At 40.3% G+C, this 22,436-nt stretch overlaps 2 protein-coding genes across 2 annotated transcripts; both read right to left on the reverse strand.

Annotated features, from left to right (window-relative positions):
• Window positions 1-2,050: 2,050 nt before the first annotated feature.
• LOC117260156 (extracellular calcium-sensing receptor-like) lies at window positions 2,051-8,492 on the reverse strand. Its single transcript, XM_033632061.2, has 9 exons — window positions 8,278-8,492; window positions 7,896-8,190; window positions 7,660-7,746; window positions 7,108-7,377; window positions 6,393-6,599; window positions 3,850-4,125; window positions 3,269-3,493; window positions 3,039-3,162; window positions 2,051-2,961 (listed from the first exon to the last, which is right to left on the reverse strand). The coding sequence occupies exons 1-9, from the start codon at window positions 8,484-8,486 to the stop codon at window positions 2,051-2,053; spliced, it is 2,604 nt and encodes an 867-aa protein (XP_033487952.2). The 5' UTR covers window positions 8,487-8,492.
• A 3,887-nt stretch (window positions 8,493-12,379) lies between these two features.
• LOC117260189 (extracellular calcium-sensing receptor-like) lies at window positions 12,380-18,386 on the reverse strand. Its single transcript, XM_033632110.2, has 9 exons — window positions 18,142-18,386; window positions 17,569-17,863; window positions 17,333-17,419; window positions 16,518-16,787; window positions 15,949-16,155; window positions 14,261-14,536; window positions 13,622-13,846; window positions 13,368-13,491; window positions 12,380-13,290 (listed from the first exon to the last, which is right to left on the reverse strand). The coding sequence occupies exons 1-9, from the start codon at window positions 18,384-18,386 to the stop codon at window positions 12,380-12,382; spliced, it is 2,640 nt and encodes an 879-aa protein (XP_033488001.2).
• Window positions 18,387-22,436: the final 4,050 nt, after the last annotated feature.

Raw genomic sequence — 22,436 nt, forward strand, 5'->3', positions numbered from 1 at the left:
CGGGCAGGGAACCTCCCACTGTGGTCTGGGTACTCTCCTTACATGGTGTGGCAATGTCTGTGGCCTTGTTCGGCGGGTTGAGTGTCGAGGACATATGGCAGCATCTTGGTCTACGCTCTGCCTGTTTCAGTGGTTCTATCTCTTGGACATGTCAGCACATCTATGCCAGTGAATCCACCATGGTGGATGAATGATTCAGTTGAATTTGACTCCCAAGACGATCCACACCTAGCTGTCGATTGAGACTGGCCAATAGGAACATGGCCCTGCCCATGACATTATTTTCACAGTGAGAGCAAAATCCTGACACGAGAGCAAAGACTTAGGTTTTGAGAGAGAGAAGAAAAATGTTTTGAGAGAAACAATTTTTTTCTTTTTGAGAGAAAATGTTTTCACACTGATAGCAAAACAATAATATTTGAGAGTAAAAAAAAAAAGGTTTTTGAGAGAGTTTTTTTTCTTGGAAATCATTTTTTAAATCTCAAATTTTTTTTTTATATTCTATGACAAAATACTTTCACTCAAAACTTTTTTTAGTCTCAAATATTATTATTTTTTGCTATCAGTGTGAAAACTTTTTCTCTCAAATATTTTTTTTTCTCTCAAACATTTTTTTCCCCTCTCATATCATTTATTTTCTCGCATGTATTAAAGACACAAATATATCTCCATAATATCAGGCATTATATTGCCAATATTAAAAATAAAATTACTCTAGCCTTTTTGTGCTTGTAGCAACAGCAAAGCTGGTGATAAATAAAGCTAAAATTACACATTGTAACCCTAGTTCTATGGTGTCGAGCTGACCCTTCTACCGACTGAAATAACATGGGACACAGGACATGACACATCACGTCAGGTAGGTGACGCGGGATTCTTAAAGCTATAGTGCGTAACTTCTACAGGTCCGTAAATGTCCGTTTCACCCAAGCCACTACTAGAGGAGATGACACAATGCTGATTAAGCCGATCGACTCCTCTAACATCTCGCGGTATTTTTCAATATATATCATTTTTAGTATGCATGTAGACAGGCAACATTCCCGCGCTGGCACACAGGAAATGCTTCCTCACAACAAGAAGGGAGGGGGAGGAAGAGCGGAGAGTGTCATAGCAAGAGGTAGGTAGGTAGAAAGAGAAAGCAACATGGCGGAGAAGCAGCCGAGACACGGTTCAGAAGTGGATCCTACCACAAAGGCAAGTGTTACTCTGTGTACGGTGTGTGGCGACTGGCAAGTGTTACTCTGTGTACACGGTGTGGGGTGAGTGTTACTCTGTGTACATGGAAGCGCCGCTGGCTTATTAGTTGTAATAACCCAATATCTGCTTGGAGGCGAAAGAAGTTACGCACTATAGCTTTAACCTGCTCACAGACTCCATCTCATGTGGTTGCTGCCATCTTCACTGTGTGTGTTTTGAGTTTTGCCAAGTGATATTACAGTTAGTTATGGAGGGTTTGGAAACTTATGCTATGTAAACTGTTACCGAATTAATTAACTGAATTGCTTTGAGAACAGGTTGGATTGATTTATTTAATGTGAAATGTAAAAACACACACAAGGTTGCTCTGCTGCTGTGCAGTGCCTCTGGTACAATAACGTATAAATTATTTATCATTTTTAAGCAGATTGTCTTGGTTCTTTGCACAGATCTATATCGTTTTTGACTGTTTGAGGGCTGTGGAGCCGCACACAGATTGGGGAAAAATAGACCATCCACACAAAAATAGAGTTAAGCAGTGCAGTGCCTGCGCAATCAAGCTTGGCTTCCATGTTCAGTGTTGCAGCTTCAGTTGATACATGGTTTCCTGCAGCCATGCCCCCGCTGATGTGTCGCACAACACCTGTGTCTCATGTATGTTGGTCATAAGAGTAGAGTCGTAATGTGTTGTGTTAAAGTATTCTCACTCATATTATCCAAGTTATCTGTCCCCAGCTATTCTTTCTCAATAACTTAACATTGCTATTACTATCAGCCTGTTTTCTGCCTGTATTTCTGTACTGCATAAAGAAAATAGATCAAGTCTGTCTTATGAAACTAAGTGCAGTTTTTATGACTCAATTCCACGACTCATGATTGCTTTCTTTGTGTTCCTCTCTGGCCTCAACAGGATAATGTGACATTTGGGTCCAAACAGTGACACCAAGAGGCTAAAACCTGAAGCCAGGATGGCAAATACCTCCACTACATCTGCATATTTGCCTGGTGAACTGACATAAGCAGGGACAAAGGCCACCCACACTGCACAGAAGATCAGCATGCTGAAAGTGATGAGTTTGGCCTCATTGAAAGTATCTGGAAGATTCCTTGCCAGGAATGCTAACAGAAAACTGAGGATGGCCAATAAGCCAATATAGCCCAGTAACACTCCAAAACCAACTGTGGACCCAACTAGACACTCATAAACTATCTTGTCATTGTGGTATTGAATGTTTTTATGAGGAGCTGGTGAGGAAGAGACAATCCAAGCAGTGCAGATTGCTGCCTGAATAGAAGTAAGAACCAGAACTGTTCCTCTCTGCTGCAAAAGACCAAACCACTTCAGAAGAGCTCCACCTCCTGGCTTGGAGGCCTTGAACACAGCCAGAACCACCATGGTTTTCACCAGGATGCATGATATACAAAGCACAAAGCTGATCCCAAATGCTGCATGTCTCAGTTGGCATGTCCACAGCCTGGGACGTCCAATAAAGAGCAGTGAGCAAAGGAAACATAATTTAAGAGACAGCAATAGCTGGAAACTAAGTTCTGAATTGTTTGCACGTACTATAGGGGTGCCACGATGATGGATAAATATTCCTAGAACAATAACACATATAAATGTGCCCAACAATGAGGCAGTTGTCAAACAGATACCCAGAGGCTCGTAGTAGGAGAGGAACTCAGTTTTCTTAGAAACACAGCGGTCATGTTGAGAGCTGGACCAGAAATCCTCTGGACAACTGGTGCATTCCATGGAGTCTGTGAAAATAGTGAAAGTGATTAGATACATGGTTATATTATTCATTCAGACTGCAATTTTTAAACTGAATACCAACCAGTTGAATTACTGATCTTCCCCTCAGAACAGGGGATGCAGTCAAAACAACACTCAGGTTCTCCCTTCTTTCTGGCCATGCGGGTACCTGGAGGACAGCTCTCACTGCACACTGACCGGGGTGGCTGTAGAAGAAAAAATAAATATGTGTTATTCTACTCTTCTATTACACTGCTATAATAAGTTATCCAATGGGACATGAAATACGTGACTGAAAAAATCAGAAGTAACCTGTTTGGATTCAAAGTTCCAGAAGATTTTATCTTCATCAAGTGTGAGTTCTTCACCTTTTGCTGACTCTTTCACCTCACCTACATTCTGAACTTTAGTTTGTCCATCAGGGAGCCACAACCAGTTCATGACATCATATATTGGTAAGGCATCACCATTCTCATCAAATGACACTTGATCACCAAACTGTGTGGTGAAGTTGACCTTTTCCAAGTAATACACAAGCTATGTATATCAGAATAAAAGACAGAGGAAGACAATTATTTTATGACCACCATGAACACAGTTGAATCCAGTATTCAATAATCAAACTGCACACTACACCTATGAAGATATTAACAATTCATACAAATTATTTATTTAATAGTGAAATCACATCACTAACAATATTGTGTTCCCAGTACCAAGACATTGTCTTATCTCAGACCTTATAACACTATACAATGCTGTCACCCAGTGGTAGGTAAAATCCTTTCAACTATCTGCTATGCAGTTTACGATTAATAATCTCATAGCATTTAGACAGATGAATGGTAGGGTGGTGGTGGTGGTGATGATGGGGGTGTAAAATGATATCCCACCTGCCATGGTTCCAGTCTTTGCAAACTGCCACAGCTGTGCCCACTGAAAGGTCCTCTCCCTGGCTTACACTGCAGCATGTCATCAAGAGCATATGCCAGGGCATACACAGCCTTGTACACGTTATACTCCGGCCTGAGGTTTGAAGTGTCCAATAATTCAGTGTCTGCATTCTCTAAATCTTCCTGTCCAGTGCATAGAGATCCCCCAGCCTCCACCCAACCTGCTTGAGGTGGTGCAAATTTACACTGAAATGTGTGTTCCCAAAACTGATTTACCTGAAATATATTCAAAATAGGGGTGTAACATTAGACAGAAGTCACAGTTTCTTCATTCATACCCTGGTCATGGTTCAGTGTGGGTTTGGTTAGGGAAAAAAACAACAACTAAATGCTATTTTTTTTTTTTTTTTTAACTGAAGTGTGTCAAGGCACAGACACAGTCTTCTTGCTGGGGACAAAAGCATTTTGCCCACTGACAATTTTGGGAAATAATTTTCATTATAGAAATGAGGAATATTACTAATAGTTCTGTTCCACATTGTTTAAACATTGAACACTTTCCCAGAAGACAACAGGTCACAATAGGCCATAAGAGTCAAAAGCATTTATTATCTTACTTATGAGCAAGGACTCTCTGAATGTTTGTTTAAATGTCCTTCAAATTTCTTAGGAACTGTTCAATATTTCAAGATTTAAGAATCAATATTTTTTTGCCTCATAATGGAATTCTTTGTGGTGCACTCAACAATAAGAAGAGCCTATAATCTCAAAGTAACATTTCAATAAACTAGTAAACAGTGCTGTTTGCAGCAGTGTGGGCTAAGCTTCAGGGTTCTGTGTACTGAGTCAAACACATCTTCACCCACATAAGTAATGCATGTTTATCCTTCACATATCTTAAATCTAACTGGCCAACTATCCTAGCAGGTTTGCCAGAGGTCAAGTAATCAGCCCATTCTGAACAGATGCATTTTGAATGGGCACCACACTACGCTGTGAAATTGAAAATTCAAAAATACATACAATAAAATAGAATAAAACTTGTATATTAGGAAGACTGTTTCAATTAGTTCTACCTTTGCTATATAAAACATTTAAAGGGCCAGTGTGTAAAATGGGTTGAAAACAGTGACATCAGTGGTCAAATTCTAGATTGCAGGGCTCACTCACTCACCCCTCCCGTCGGGTAAATGACAGTGGCCTTGTAGGGACAAAAAGCCTTGCGCAGACACAAGTTTTTCAGGAGTAGGTCTGATGAGGTGAATGTTTATTTAGAAATCTAAGCCATGTTACGATATTGTAATGAATCCCTCTCGAGCAGGAGACCAGAGGAGCATTCGGGAAAAAGGCCAGTTCATTTGAGCACTCCAAAAACTCCGGTAACACTCCAGCGTGTAAAAGACTCTGTCCCAAACTCTGACTCTTCTGGCGAAACACACACACTTCATACACACATACTCATTTACAATACCAAGTGGGGACCCCCTCCCCTCTCTGCTCCGCCAATCTCCAGCCCACACACTGACTGACAGCGTAGCCGGTAAACAGAGCTCAGCTGTTTATTTAGCCTAGCAATATCTCCGGACTATAGTAGCTGCAATGGACGACTTTGAACGCGATTTTGAAGAGTTTCTTGTAGCGGACACAGATCCAGAGGCATACCTGTTTGAGCCGGAGCATACAGATGAGAGCCGGAGTACACTGAGCAGGCGAGAAGAGAGGCTGAATCCTCCGCTCCCATTTTGCTGCACAGAATGGGATTCGGTGCTACCATCGCTGGGGAGATATATCATCAGGACGAAAAGCGCCGCAGAGAGTGCATCACAAGGAGTGAAGTTGCGTCTTCTTTTCCTCGCAGATGACGGTTCGGGTTCATTCTCTCCTGTTGCGTGGTAAGTGTGGTCCATTCGCAAACTTTAGAACTAAAAAAACTTTTCACTACTCTCTATCGACGAACTACTAACACTCTCCGCTGTCTTCGTTGGTTTATTTATACACGCGAAACGCATTCTCTGGCTGGCTGGATTGTCCGCTCCGGCTGCCTTACATACATGGCAGTGCAAGTGACCTCTCTAAAGCAAGGCCCTTGCTATATATATATATATATATATATATATATATATATATATATATATATATAAAAGCATAATTATAAGGCTATGAAAACCAAACGAATTTTATTTTATAGCGATTATACACTTATATAAACATGTTAATGGGTAGAATATTCAGATTCAGATTCCAATTTGACAATAAACCATGTCAAATATTACACAATGGCCCTTTAAAACACCCACACATAATCATTTCAGTGATAGGCACATCTGGGGGACACTGTCAAATATGTATTAGCATGTTGGATGTGTTTATATTAACAGACTCTACAACGATGGAACAACGAAGACACACCATCCTTGTCTCAACATTACACAACTCCTGTTGACCTGGAACCCGCACGCGGGTCGCCAAATTCATGCATTTCATTTGTGCTCACAAATTTTAAACTTATAATACAAGATTAATTAGTAAGGATCAACTCCCACCAGGTAATTTTCATAGCTGTTGTTGTATTGAAGGTCAGGACGTATTTGTAGCACAAAGTCCCTGAACCCTGGTATGTGTCCTCGACGGATAGCAATGCCCAGAGTGCCACCCAGATACGGCATGAGCTGAGGAGTCTGAAGCACAGTAGCTGCAGTCCAGGCTTCACTGGCCATCCACTGCAGGCCTGTCACATTCTGCCTCACCACCTGTGTATTGTAATGTTAAAAAAACAAAACAAAACATAAATTCATATTGTCATAACATGGTTGATATCTTGTCTTACTCAATTCATAAACTGGTGCAGTCCTGTGTTTTACACAGTATGATGAGCAAAGTGATGCATGTCATCATAACTGGACGTTAGTGAAATTTGTCTAAGTTAGTCACTCAAAAACCCTGCAGTGCCTTTAACAAATAAGATGTGTGATTTATTCAAATAGGGCAATTTTTTATTGGAACCTAAATCTATTTGTTTGACCATTAAAACATATATAAAATATATATATATAAGGGTTGCAATTGAGTTGTAATTTTAAGCAGTCGTGTTTTACACAGTATTATGAGCGAAGTGATGCATGTGTCATCATAACAGCAGGTCAGTGAATTTGTCTGAGTTAGTGATCTCACTCAAAAACCCTGCAGTGTCTTTAACATATAAGAGGAGTACTTTATTCAAATAAATCTATTTGTAACAGGACAATGATTTAGGCTAACCTCTTTCATGAGGTTGATCATGTGACTTTGATGTGCAAACGCAATGACCACACGAGCTGTAGACTTCCTCATAACATCCACAATCCTCCTTAGTTCAGCTGGATCATTGCCCCAGGGCAAAACCTCTAAGTAGGCCAGACAGCCTCCACCAGACTGAGCCAGGTCAGATTGGAAGGATCGGGCAGCATGGAGTCCATAATCATCATCACTGACCAGCAGACCTGCCCAAGTCCAGCCAAAGCGCCTGAGAATCTGAATCATAGCACGCACCTGAGTAAATACAGAGTGGATGGATTAGCGCTCAGGGTGGAATCTTTTAAAATAATAAAAAATAATCTTTTAGTAGAGAAGCTGCTAAACAGGTTCCACAATGGATCATGTTTAATTATTGTCTTTCAGTTTTGTTAGCTGAGACCAAACAGCTCAAAGAATGTGACAGATTTTACATATACAAATACAGTATTAGTTGCATTACAGAAATATTATTTCTGAAGAACGTTTAACTGCACATGCTGTTTCAAATGCATTTGTATTTTGCTGATAGATGGTCACCTGGAAAGCATCACTTGGGATTGTCCTAAAAAAGGATGGAAACTTCTGCCGGTCACTCAGGCACGAACATGTGGCAAAATAACTCACCTGTGAAAGACAGATTGTACATCCTAAAAACATTCAAAGCCTTTATTGACTCCTTCAACTTTTCAAGTTTGATTAGTTCATGTTTACAAATGACATTAAATTTGAAATTAAATCAAAATGATCCAAAAGAATTATGGTGGAAAACTTACCATAGGTACTCTGTACAAACCTAAGACAGAGGAGATGGCAATAGAACGTGTGGAGGAAGAATCACCCACAATGCCTAGGACTGGAGGGTTTCCTGCACAGGTTTTGTCCAACATAAACTGTTCCTCTCGACCACTGGCTAATGACAACGCTGCACGGAATGCAATTCCTAGTTTGACACAGTTGTCATAAAGACTATATCCCAGAGTCACATTAGGCAGCAGGTTGGAGTTTCTGTTGATCTCATCAATAGCAAAGGCCATGGTCTGGGCCTGCCTGAATCCTAGAACGTCAAAACTAATAGAAAAATACCACTGTTGGAAAATTCAACAACTGTTCTGACATGTACATGCACAAATACAGATTTTGACCTGACAGACTGACCTGTGGCAGGTTGGGTGTTGTGGCTTTGAGGTAAAAGACAAGTCAGGAAAGACAGAAAAGAAATGGACCTGAAACAGCCCACCCAGAACCACATCTCCAGCCTTGTGCATCCCATTTAGATGAAATTGTCCCAGTAACTGGCAGGAGATGGAAACAAGAGGAGAGGGCATGGCAGAGGAAAAGTAGGTATACAACAACATGAGGTACATGAGCAAGAACAAGTTGATATCTAAAAATGCAGACATGACTGTCCTCCTGTTTACAACTCTCTGACCTGATGTCAGCTCCTTTTATTGACTTATTTAATGTTGCACACCACCCATCAGGGCATAAGCATTAGCAGGGGCAGGGTCTAATATATAATTAAATTTAGATCAACTTTGAATTGAGGCAGAATTAATTTGTGTACCTTTAAGAATATCTCCTCAGGGTCATTTTAGCAACCCTCTCCAAAAAAAAAAAAAAAAAAAAAAATTCAATAAATAAATAAAATAAAATTAAATTAAAAAATAACATTGGATATTTTTGCAAACCACAGAGATGTTACAATTGTATATCATTATCTAGGGGATATAATAGAACTGTAGTTATGACTGGTTATGCTTGCGCACAAAAACACTTGATTATGGTTGGGTAAAGATGCTGGTTTGACCAAGCAGCGTTATCCGGAGCTAAAAAAATGAAGCCAACATCCAAGTGCTTAAAAACTGCAATTCCTGGAATGGTCACTAGAGGCTAATTCCAAGAGATTGTCCATTCCTATGGCCAGCCATGTTAAAATGCCCAACTTTACAGCAGAAATAAACAGCCTGGTACAAAAAACGGTTTTGGTCTATAGCCCATTCATCTATTTATGACACTTGTACTGAGGGTACATTTTGGTATAACTCAGCCATTTAAATGTTGTTAAGGATTAAAGTTTACAAAATTAAGGGTGTGGCCTCTGTGAGTGACAAGTCGTCTGCAAGGTGTCACCACAGACTATGAGTGAAATCCAATCTTCTCTCCTCCACAGCTCCACTCTCTTGTTCAAATACGGTCACTTCTGACTCCAAAAATCCAAGATGACAAAGGCCAAAGTGACCAACTCAAGGCTTCCAAAGGTGAGTCCAGAAAACAATGGGTGATGTCACTTTGGCTTTGTTGATTGTTTTTATATGGTCTATTGTTTTGGCCTAAAATACACAGTTTTGGTGCCACAATCACCTCTGGAAACGCAGCAGTGTCTCGCCAAAAAACAACTGGTGTAATCGTTTGTTTGTCTTAAACAGTGGTATGTACTGATCGGCCATTTGACCAGTTGTCTCACCTAGGTGTCTCACCATCCACCACCACCCCCACTTTCCAATGACAATTGTAATGTATCCCTGGTTTGCAGAAACTTACAATGCCAACATTTTCTTCTAGCGACTGGGCTGGGATGACCACTGTGATTAATGATCTACTGAAATTTGCACAATAGTTATGTCATATTATGTGTTTATTATAACTGGAGTTTGATAGGCTATGTATATTATACTGCAGATAAAGTAGAAAGACTGTAAAACATCGACTTCCCTTGTTGTAAGGAATATGCAAAGGGAAACAAGTTCTTGATCACTTTGCAGTTTAATACATATGTGTATCAGAAGAGTTACTTTATACTGTGTATAACCCAAAGGTTGTGTGACAAACATACCAAATTGAACTCACTAAATGCTCAAATCAGGCCTGGGTATGTCCACTAGATGGTAGCAGCATACCAAGACATTTGGTGAAATAACACAACATCCCTTGCACTGTGTATGTTTGATGGAGAGTTATTGTATCTGGATGGTCCCCATAGTAACTTGGCAGGTATTAGATACAATCAGTTCTACAGAAAAGTGTGCTGGACAGATTTCCCCATTAGACCTTATTCTGTTCAATTTGCAATGTCATAGATTGGGTTATTGTTGGTACTATTTCTATGATACAGACACAGATGTCAAAGAGTGCAGACACTCATTTACCTCAGTTGCTTAGTGAGTGCAGGCAAATACTTTTCAAGGCAGAATGAACTTACTTATCTCTATTCCCCCTTACCTGAAATACAGCAGAATATTGCATCCATTATTACTCCATTTCACTCAGTTACTGATGTGAATGGACCCAGGAGTGAATATGTTGTAATTCATACCCAAAAACCAAACAATAAGGAAACTTATGATACAAATGTGATGTTGAAAAAAATTACTAATGAAAATGAGACTGACAGCATGTGATATCACAAATATGGCATACATTTCAAACTAGTCTAAATTTTGAGTGTGATTCAATGCAAACTTTAGAAAATAATTGTAACAATTAATACAAAATCAGATAGAAGGCAGAACAATTTAACTACCAATAAATACAGGTTAGAAAATACAGGCATACTTTATTTAGACTTTCACCCTTAATCACACCCACTTTCAGGCTTCTGTTGGAATACAAATACAGAGACAGATACAGATGATTTTGTTGGTTGTACAGAAACAGCAGTGACACCTCTGTACACCTCTACAATACACTTTGAATAGCATTATGGCTTTTGGTTTGGATGTGCCATCCCAAGATTATCAGTGACCACATCTGGCCACCCCTTATGAAACATTTCTGGGGGCAGCGCTGGTGAATGTGAAGTTTCACTGCAACCTTTCCTGTCTCTTTATGGGGAGTGGAGTGGCATGGGTGTTAAAGCCCTAACCAAGGAGCACCTTGCGAGATGGCTTGTGAGTGCATCTACAAAGCCTACAGACAGGTGGGCTGCATGAACTCCACACATGGTGCGGCAGTGTCAGTGGCCTTGTTCAGCAGTTTGCATTTCAAGGACATATATATGGCAACGTAGTGGTCTACGCCCTGCCCGTTTACATGGTTTTATCTCTCTGACATGTCGGGTGCCTTTTCAGGGTCTGTGCTAACTGGAACAACACAGAACTGGTGAAAAGGGTTGAGTGTATGTCGGCTCTGTTGCACCTGACCCCCCTCTAGGCGTTATACATCAACATGTATCTATGGTCCTTAATGACCCTGGAAATATGGTGTGCAGGGTGACTATTACTTGTCTTTCAACCCCTGCAAGCTAGGTTGCTTACCACCTGCGTTGGCTGGGGTGCTCAGCTTTTAGGAAGAAAAGGTAGGCACGCTATGGTGATGAACCTTTCGCTGGTCAGGATCAGTGTGGCTGGGTTGATGTTATTTCACGACAGAGTGTTCATCGGGCTCCACCCACTGTATCTAAAGAGTCCAGTAAAGGGCTCCACCTGTGCTAATAGAACTAGGGTTATAATATCATAACCTTCATTCTATGTCATGGATAATAAGCCTAACAACTGATATCATATCATATTGTTAACATTAAAAAGACAAAATTACTTGAGCCTTTTTATGCTTGTAGCGACAGCAAAGCTAGTGATAAATAAAGCAAAAATTACACATTGTAGCTCCTGTTCTATGGTGCAGAGCTCACCCTTCTATTGGCTGAAATCACGAGACACGGACACAACATATCATATAGGCAGAGTGAGGTTCTTTACCTGCTGTGTGTTTTCAATTTTGCCATATGATATTGCAGTTGGTGAGAGGGTTTGGAAATGTATGCTATATTAACTGTTACCGAATTAATAAACGGGTTCCCTTTAACAATGAAACCCATGGATTTGATTAATTTGTTATAATCTGAAATGTGAAAATAAACACAAGGTTGCTATGCTGCTTTGCATTGCCTCTTGTAAAGAATAGCTTTTTGAATTCTGGGGAAACATAAAAACGTAAATAAACTGAATTTATATAATTACGACAGAGTAACCCCAGTAGTCTGTGATATTTGTTTTGAGAAAGTAAATAAAGCATAATAAAGTTTATTTAGATTTTACATTAACTTACACCATGAAAAGTCACAAAAGCAATAATGGCATTTTTAAGTGCAATTTCTTTGTACTATTAACTGCATTCTAGGGGGGGAAAATAGGATATTGTCATTAGCTATTCTCTCTCAATACCTTAACATTGATATGACTATAAACTTGATTTCTGCCTGTGTTTCTGTACTGTACAGAGAAAGGTGATTAATTCTGTCTTATGAAACTAAGTGCAAGTTTTATGACTCAGTGCCACGACCCATGATTGCTTTCTTTGTGTTCCTCTCTGGTCTCAACAGGATAATATAACATTTGGGCCCAAACAGTGACACCAAGAGGCCAAAACTTGAGGCCAGGATGGCAAATACCTCAACTACATCTGCATATTTGCCTGGTGAACTGACATAAGCAGGGACAAAGGCCACCCACACTGCACAGAAGATCAGCATGCTGAAAGTGATGAGTTTGGCCTCATTGAAAGTATCTGGAAGATTCCTTGCCAGGAATGCTAACAGAAAACTGAGGATGGCCAGTAAGCCAATATAGCCCAGTAACACTCCAAAACCAACTGTGGACCCAACTACACACTCATAAACTATCTTGTCATTGTGGTATTGAGTGTTTTTATGAGGAGCTGGTGAAGAAGAGACAAGCCAAGCAGTGCAGATTGCTGCCTGAATAGAAGTAAGAACCAGAACTGTTCCTCTCTGCTGCAATGGTCCAAACCACTTCAGATGGGCTCCACCTCCTGGCTTGGAGGCCTTGAACACAGCCAGAACCACCATGGTTTTCACCAGAATGCATGATATACAAAGCACAAAGCTGATCCCAAATGCTGCATGTCTCAGCTGGCATGTCCACAGCCTGGGACGTCCAATAAAGAGCAGTGAGCAAAGGAAACATAATTTAAGAGACAGCAATAACTGGAAACTCAGTTCTGAATTGTTGGCGCGTACTATAGGGGTGTTACGATGATGGATAAAGATTCCCAACACAATAACACACATAAATGTGCCCAACAATGAGGCAGTTGTCAAACAGATACCCAGAGGCTCATTATAGGAGAGGAACTCTGTTTTCTTAGGAACACAGTGGTCACGTTGAGAGCTGGACCAGAAATCCTCTGGACAACTGGTGCATTCCATGGAGTCTGTGAAAAGAGGGAAAGTGTTGATGTACATGGTTAAGTTATTTATTCAAACTGCAATTTTTAAACTGAATACCAACCAGTTGTATTGCTGATCTTTCCCTCAGAACAAGGGATGCAGTCAAAACAGCACTCAGGTTCTCCCTTCTTTCTGGCCATGCGGGTACCTGGAGGACAGCTCTCACTGCACACTGACCGGGGTGGCTGTAGAGAGCAAAATTATTGTGTCTTTCTATGTTAATGTATACCGCCAAGATCTATAGTACAAAGGATAGTTGCCATAATGAGTTATTCATGGGACACAAAATAGGTGACTGAAAAAATCAGAAGTAACCTGTTTGGATTCAAAGTTCCAGAAGATTTTATCTTCATCAAGTGTGAGTTCTTCACCTTTGGCTGACTCTTTAACATCACCTACATTCTGAACTTTAGTTCGTCCATCAGGGAGCCACAGCCAGTTCATGACATCATATATTGGTAAGGCATCACCATTCTCATCAAATGACACTTGATCACCAAACTGTGTGGTGAAGTTGACCTTTTCCAAGTAATACACAAGCTATGATTATCAGAATAAGAAACAGAGGAAGACCAAAAGTGAAAACAATTATTTTATGACCATCGTGAACACAGTGGAATCCAGTATTCAATAATCAAACTGCATACTGTACTTATGAACATATGAACACATTAACAATTCATACAAAGTATTTTTTTCATAGTGAAATCACATCACTAACATTATTGTGTCCACAGTACCAAGACATTGTTGTTTCTGACCTTATAACACTATACTCTGCTGTCACCCAGTGGCAGGGGAAATCCTTTCAGCTATAGTAATCTAATAGCTTCATATTCAGTCTTGTATTCTAATTGTTTGTCTGCACAAAATATTAAAGTATAACATTTAGCCAAATGAATGGTGGGGTGGCAGTGGTGGTGGTGGTGATGGGGATGTAAAATGATATCCCACCTGCCATGGCTCCAGTCTTTGCAAACTGCCACAGCTGTGCCCACTGAAAGGTCCTCTGCCTGGTTCACACTGCAGCATGTCATCAAGAGCATATGCCAGGGCATACACAGCCTTGTACACGTTATACTCTGGCCTGAGGTCTGAAGTGTCCAACAATTCAGTGTCCACATTCTCTAGATCTTCCTGTCCAGTGCATAGAGATCCCCCAGCTTCCACCCAACCTGCTTGAGGTGGTGCAAATTTACACTGAAATGTGTGTTCCCAGAACTGATTTACCTAAAACATATTTAGAATAGAGGTATAACATTAGACAAAAGTCAGTTTCATTCATACCCTGGTTTAAGAGTCATTGTTCGGTGCGAGTTTGGTTTGGGGGGAAAGAAACCCAAATGCAAGAGGATTTTATTTTGTTTATTCTCAACAGAAGTGCATGTGTCAACAGACAGACAAAATGCTCTTGCTGGGAACTTAAGTATATTGCCCACTGACAACTTTCGTAAACGGTTTTCATTATTAAAATGAGAAACATTACAAACACTTATGTCCTACATTGTATAAACACTGTACACTCTTCCAGATGGTAAGAGGTCACAATAGGCCATAAAACTGAAATTTATAGTAAGATTTATAGTAAGATAGGCATAGCAAACTTACACATTATCTATAATGTATTATATCTTTCTATAATGTATGTTATCTTACATTATAGTAAGATAAGCCTATTTTTTTTATCTTCCTTTAAAGCAAGGACTCTCTGTCTGTCTGTCTGTCTGTCTGTATGTCCTTCAAATTTTTCAAGAACTGTTCATCTGATCTACAACACCCTTGGTGTATTGCTGATGACCCAAGGACATGTCATGTCAATTTTGGTGGAATTATGTCACATGACATGCTCAATATTTCAAGATTTAAGATCCAATAATAATTTGCCTTATAAACCACAGCTGATTGAGAATTCTTTGCGGTTCACTCAACAATTACATAGACCTATAATCTCAAAGTAACCTTTCAATAAACAAGCAAGTTTGGTGGGGGTAAAAAAAAAACCCAAATGCACAAGGATTTTCTTTTTTCTTTCATTTTTTCAACTGACAGAAGTGCATGGGGTCTAAGGCAATTTGCCCACTGACAATTTTGGTAAAAAAAATTTCATTATAAAAATAAGAATATAATCTAATATATAATATAATCTCCATAATCTCAAGGCTTTTTCAAGCGCTCGTTACAGCAGTGTGGGCTAAGCTTCAGTGCACTGTGTACTGAATCAAGGACGTCTTAACCCACATAAGCAATGTATGTATATCCTTCACATAGCTTAAATCTTGGGCCCACAACCCAACTATCCTACCAGGTTTGCTGGAGGCCAAACAATTGGCCAGATACATTTAGAATGGGCACTGCACTCGTGCCATGAAATTGAAAATTCCAAAATACATATAATAAAATAGAATGAAACTTGCTATATGTAAAAACTTCAACTTCAAATCACCCAAACATAATCACCCCATAATCATCACTCACTCCACAATGATGGAACAAAAGTCCATGCCTTATGACATTACACAACTCTCTTTCTGTCACTGTTGACCTGGAACCTGCAGGCAGGTCTTCAAGCTCTGACATTTCATTTACGTTCACAAATCTTAAACTTACAAGTACCAGATTAATTAGCAAGGATAAACTCTCACCAGGTAATTTTCATAACTGTTGTTGTGTTGTAGGTCAGGACGTATTTGTAGCACAAAGTCCCTCAACCCTGATATGTGCCCTCGACGGATAGCAATGCCCAGAGTGCCACCCAGATACGGCATGAGCTGAGGAGTCTGAAGCACAGTAGCTGCAGTCCAGGCTTCACTGGCCATCCACTGCAGGCCTGTCACGTTCTGCCTCACCACCTGTGTATTGCATTGTAACAAAAAAAAAACAAAAAAAAAAACATAAATTGATACCATCATGACATGGTTGATATCTTGTCTTAATGAATTCATAAACAGGTGCAGTCCTGTGTTTTACACAGTATTATGAGCAAAGTGATGCATGTCATCAAAACTGGACGTCAGTGTAATTTGGCTGACTTAGTGATCTCACTGAAAAACCTTGGAGTGCCTTTAACACATAAGAGGTGTGATTTATTCAAATAAATGTATTTGTAACAGGACAATATTTTATTTGAACTTAAATCCTTTGGTTTGACCATTAAACCATGAAGTTAAAAAACAATAATAAAGTGACAGTGGAGTAGTATGTTAAGGCCAACCTCTTTCATGAGGTTGATCATGAGATTTTCATGTGCAAACACAATGACCACACGAGCCGTAGATTTCCTCATAACAGCCACAATCCTCCTTAGTTCAGCTGGATCATTGCCCCAGGGCAAAACCTCTAAGTAGGCCAGACAACCTCCACCAGACTGAGCCAGGTCAGATTGGAAGGATCGGGCAGCATGGAGTCCATAATCATCATCACTGATGAGCAGACCTGCCCAAGTCCAGCCAAAGCGCCTGAGAATCTGAATCATAGCACGCACCTGAGTAAATACAGAGTGGAGGGATTAGTGCACAGGGTGGAAAAATCTTTTAGTAGAGAAGCTGCTAAACACGTACCACAATGGATCATGTTTAATTATTGTCTTCAGCTCTGTTACCTAAGACGAAACAGGTCCAGTGACACGTAGAATGTGACAGGTTTTACACAAAAGGAATATATAAATCATTGCCGTACAAGTAAGCTGTTTCTTAAGAATGTTTAACTGCACATACTTTTTTGAGAATCTGAATCATAGCACGCACCTGAGTAAATACAGAGTGGATGGATTAGCGCTCAGGGTGGAATCTTTTAAAATAATAAAAAATAATCTTTTAGTAGAGAAGCTGCTAAACAGGTTCCACAATGGATCATGTTTAATTATAGTCTTTCAGTTTTGTTAGCTGAGACCAAACAGCTCAAAGAATGTGAAAGATTTTACACAAAACAAATACAGTATTAGTTGCATTACAGAAATATTATTTCTGAAGAACGTTTAACTGCACATGCTGTTTCAAATGCATTTGTATTTTGCTGATAGATGGTCACCTGGAAAGCATCACTTGGGATTGTCCTAAAAAAGGATGGAAACTTCTGCCGGTCACTCAGGCACGAACATGTGGCAAAATAACTCACCTGTGAAAGACAGACTGTACATCCTAAAAACATTCAAAGCCTTTTTCGACTCTTTCAACTTTTTAAGTTTGATTAGTTCATGTTTACAAATGACATTAAATTTGAAATTAAATCAAAATGATCCAAAAAAATTACTGTGGAAAACTTACCATAGGTACTCTGTACAAACCTAAGACAGAGGAGATGGCAATAGAACGTGTAGAGGAAGAATCACCCACAATGCCTAGGACTGGAGGGTTTCCTGCACAGGTCTTGTCTAACATAAACTGCTCCTCTCGACCACTGGCTAACGACAACGCTGCACGGAATCCAATTCCCAGTGTGAGGCAGTTGTCATAAAGACTATATCCCAGGGTCACATTAGGCAGCAGGTTGGAGTTTCTGTTGATCTCATCAATAGCAAAAGCCATGGTCTGGGCTTGCCTTAATCCTAGAACATCAAAACTAATAGCAAAATACCACTGTTGGAAAATTCAACAACTGTTCTGACATGTACATGCAAAATACAGACTTTACTAAAAATTAAACAGTTGAGCAGCAACAATTATTATAATACTTGAATATGAAATAAATAAAGGAGACTATAAAAGTGATAGGTCTTAAATGGCATAAATACACAATGTAAGGCTGTCAGAGTATCATCTTATTATCAAAAATACATTCAACTAATGAGATTGATTTCGCCCAGTTTCTCCTTTTTGCTGTCTCCCTGACAGACTCACCTGTTGCAGGTAGGATGTTGTGGCTTTGAGGTAAAAGACAGGTCAGGAAAGACAGAAAAGAAGTGGACCTGAAACAGCCCACCCAGAACCACATCTCCAGCCTTGTGCATCCCATTTAGATGAAATTGTCCCAGTAACTGGCAGGAGGTGGAATAAAGAGGAGAGAGAATGGCAGAGGAACAGTGGGAATATGACAACATGAAATACATGAGTAAGAACAAGTTGATATCTAAAAATGCAGACATGACTGTCCTCCTGTTTACCCCTCTCTGACCTGGTGTCAACTCCTTTTATTGACTAGTTTAATGTTGTACACCACCCATCAGGGCATAATCAAAAGTAGGGGCAGGGCCTAATATACACATAATTTGACATTATATGTACAGTACAGGCCAAAAGTTTGGACACACCTTCTCATTCAATGCGTTTTCTTTATTTTCATGACTATTTACATTGTAGATTCTCACTGAAGGCATCAAAACTATGAATGAACACATGTGGAGTTATGTACTTAACAAAAAAAGGTGAAATAACTGAAAACATGTTTTATATTCTAGTTTCTTCAAAATAGCCACCCTTTGCTCTGATTACTGCTTTGCACACTCTTGGCATTCTCTCCATGAGCTTCAAGAGGTAGTCACCTGAAATGGTTTTCCAACAGTCTTGAAGGAGTTCCCAGAGGTGTTTAGCACTTGTTGGCCCCTTTGCCTTCACTCTGCGGTCCAGCTCACCCCAAACCATCTCGATTGGGTTCAGGTCCGGTGACTGTGGAGGCCAGGTCATCTGCCGCAGCACTCCATCACTCTCCTTCTTGGTCAAATAGCCCTTACACAGCCTGGAGGTGTGTTTGGGGTCATTGTCCTGTTGAAAAATAAATGATCGTCCAACTAAACGCAAACCGGATGGGATGGCATGTCGCTGCAGGATGCTGTGGTAGCCATGCTGGTTCAGTGTGCCTTCAATTTTGAATAAATCCCCAACAGTGTCACCAGCAAAACACCCCCACACCATCACACCTCCTCCTCCATGCTTCACAGTGGGAACCAGGCATGTGGAATCCATCCGTTCACCTTTTCTGCGTCTCACAAAGACACGGCGGTTGGAACCAAAGATCTCAGATTTGGACTCATCAGACCAAAGCACAGATTTCCACTGGTCTAATGTCCATTCCTTGTGTTTCTTGGCCCAAACAAATCTCTTCTGCTTGTTGCCTCTCCTTAGCAGTGGTTTCCTAGCAGCTGTTTGACCATGAAGGCCTGATTGGCGCAGTCTCCTCTTAACAGTTGTTCTAGAGATGGGTCTGCTGCTAGAACTCTGTGTGGCATTCATCTGGTCTCTGATCTGAGCTGCTGTTAACTTGCGATTTCTGAGGCTGGTGACTCGGATGAACTTATCCTCAGAAGCAGAGGTGACTCTTGGTCTTCCTTTCCTGGGTCGGTCCTCATGTGTGCCAGTTTCGTTGTAGCGCTTGGTGGTTTTTGCGACTCCACTTGGGGACACATTTAAAGTTTTTGCAATTTTCCGGACTGACTGACCTTCATTTCTTAAAGTAATGATGGCCACTCGTTTTTCTTTAGTTAGCTGATTGGTTCTTGCCATAATATGAATTTTAACAGTTGTCCAATAGGGCTGTCGGCTGTGTATTAACCTGACTTCTGCACAACACAACTGATGGTCCCAACCCCATTGATAAAGCAAGAAATTCCACTAATTAACCCTGATAAGGCACACCTGTGAAGTGGAAACCATTTCAGGTGACTACCTCTTGAAGCTCATGGAGAGAATGCCAAGAGTGTGCAAAGCAGTAATCAGAGCAAAGGATGACTATTTTGAAGAAACTAGAATATAAAACATGTTTTCAGTTATTTCACCTTTTTTTGTTAAGTACATAACTCCACATGTGTTCATTCATAGTTTTGATGCCTTCAGTGAGAATCTACAATGTAAATAGTCATGAAAATAAAGAAAACGCATTGAATGAGAAGGTGTGTCCAAACTTTTGGCCTGTACTGTACATAATTAATTTGTGCACTTTTAATAACATCTCAGGGAGGTCATTTTGGCTACTTTGTAACCCAATTTTAAGTTGTGGAATACCCAACCTCTCGCCAAAATCAATTTTGTCATTGTATATTTCTGCAAACCTCAGATATGTAACATTTGTACATGAATATCTAGTTGATATGTTGAAACTTTACATTCCAATAATGCTATGGTTAAAATGTGGTCATGCTTAGGCACAAAACAACTTGGTTGCAGTTGCAGTTCAAATGGTGCCATCTGAGGCTGGCTCCAAGGGAATGTCCCATTAGTTAAAATGCCCAACTGTCCTCCAGAAATAAACATGTTCACAACCTTGTACCAAAACAAACAAAGAAAAAGTTTTGGTCCCTAAAGTTTATATGAATAACATGTCCACAGCCTTGTACCAAGAAAAAAAAAGGTCCTTACAGCCAATTTCAAGATTCATGACAACTACACGGGGGATTAACTTTTATAAAACTGAACAATTCAGATTTTATTAAGGATTAAAGTTACACATCATCAAGGGCGTGGCCTCTTTGAGTGACAGGCTGTCTGCATGGTGTCACCATGGTCTATGAGTCAAATTCAGTCCTCCATCCTTCACCTCTCCACCCCTTCATCCAAAATTGGTCACTTCTGGATTCGAAAATCCAAGATTGTGACAGCCATAATGCTGAATTCAAGGCTTCAAAAGGTGAGTCCACAAACCAATGGGGGATGTGGTGGCTGCGTCCATTATTTCTATACAGTCCATTGTATTGGCTTTAAGTACCCAGTTCAGTCAGGAACACTTCAGTCAAATATCGAAAATTAGCCGACATCTTTACTTTTTCTTACCATAGTTCATCTAGGTGGAGTGTAATAACTCGTTCGGCTTTACTTGATATTAGATATATTCAGTAGATATATCTTTTTACAACCCTATTTAGAACCCTACTTTGCAAATCAGAAGAACTACAACTATACTGCTGATATGTATCAAGCTGCATGGCGCGGTCCCAGGGAATTGTAGTTTTTAAAGAATATAATTTTTTTTCCTAGATTTGCAAGTTGTAAATATTGAATTGAGAGTACACTGTGGACTTTAAGGGGATGGTAAATACACTTGTGTAATCAGATTTTAAATGTCTAATTTCTAAATGGGTGAAAATTAATTTTATCCATATTTTATCCATATCTGACAGCACCCTCAGTTGTTGACTACACTCACATGATAGCTGAGGTCAAGAGCTCTCTATAACAGTTGGTCCCATGTCTGTACCCCCTTTCGTTGCTGAGTTATAAGCCCTCAAACGTGCACTGAGGTCAAGGTGGTTCAAAGGTGAATGGCTGAAAGCAGGAACCATGTAGAATCTTCATACTGACAAATGTTACTCTCCAGGTTGAGACCTTTCCAATGATGTATTTGGTTTAGCTCTACAACAAAGTAGCGGTGGCGGCCACTGGTTCTGTGGCGCTGGCCTAGGGTCCGCTATCCCCTGGTGGAGTGGACGGTGGCCGGATTGCCGGGGGCGGACGGCTCCATGTGATGGTGTTTCCTCTCTGGTTCTTCCGTGCTCAGCCTAATTTTTTTCTGATTTATTAGTGCCGTTTGGATTTGGTTATGGCAGACAGGCGGCAATTTGAAATGGAATGAAGCCCAGGGCAGACAGTACAAAACAGTAGTCGAACGCGCCCCATCCGCCCACAGCACAATGCTCTTAAAGCCCTACGCTATCAAAAGCTGGCAAAATACATTTATTTTATTTCATGGCCTTGACATTAACCTGTCATATTGTTGAGTTATCAAGGACACTTCCGTGTTTTTGTATGTATACAGGAATGTTAAAGATATCACTGAGGAAAACAAGGTTGACGTGATGCTATTGAATCAGGGAATCGGTGTGGGCACCACGACAATGGATCCTAATTGACTTTACATTGGCATTGTTTCCGTGGTACCGGCACGTAATTTCAACCCATTATGTGCTGCCACCACGGAATGCGGTGTTAAGAGGTCGTGGTCATTTCACATATTTCTGTGAGATCAGGTTGTCCCAGAAAGATGGGAGAGTTAAGACTTATTTTGGATCTCTGCACCCTAAACCAATGCGTTGCCTGCAGGATATATCATATGCTAACTACTCCCTATCACTGCTGGAACTGCTCCTGCTAGGCAATCGGTTGACCACTGTTGACTTAAAGACATACACTTTCATGTTGAGGTGGCTCCAAAGCACAGGAAATTCTTGCATTTTGCCTTCCGTGGGATAGCCTATTAGTACAACAGA

Source organism: Epinephelus lanceolatus, chromosome 4, assembly GCF_041903045.1.
Source record: "Epinephelus lanceolatus isolate andai-2023 chromosome 4, ASM4190304v1, whole genome shotgun sequence".
Taxonomy (NCBI): domain Eukaryota; kingdom Metazoa; phylum Chordata; class Actinopteri; order Perciformes; family Serranidae; genus Epinephelus; species Epinephelus lanceolatus.

What these genes read in the sequence shown, in the direction of transcription:
- LOC117260156 (XM_033632061.2), bottom strand. Translation starts at nt 8,486, where the DNA reads ATGTACCTCATGTTGTTGTATACCTACTTTTCCTCTGCCATGCCCTCT. An exon ending in ACAGCTATGAAAATTACCTG is followed by an intron (nt 4,126 to 6,392) that starts GTGGGAGTTGAT and finishes AATATATTTCAG; the next exon opens with GTAAATCAGTTTTGGGAACA. An exon ending in AAAGACTGGAACCATGGCAG is followed by an intron (nt 3,494 to 3,849) that starts GTGGGATATCAT and finishes TGATATACATAG; the next exon opens with CTTGTGTATTACTTGGAAAA.
- LOC117260189 (XM_033632110.2), bottom strand. Translation starts at nt 18,386, where the DNA reads ATGTCTGCATTTTTAGATATCAACTTGTTCTTACTCATGTATTTCATG. An exon ending in GTTTGTACAGAGTACCTATG is followed by an intron (nt 17,420 to 17,568) that starts GTAAGTTTTCCA and finishes TGTCTTTCACAG; the next exon opens with GTGAGTTATTTTGCCACATG. An exon ending in AAAGACTGGAGCCATGGCAG is followed by an intron (nt 13,847 to 14,260) that starts GTGGGATATCAT and finishes TGATAATCATAG; the next exon opens with CTTGTGTATTACTTGGAAAA.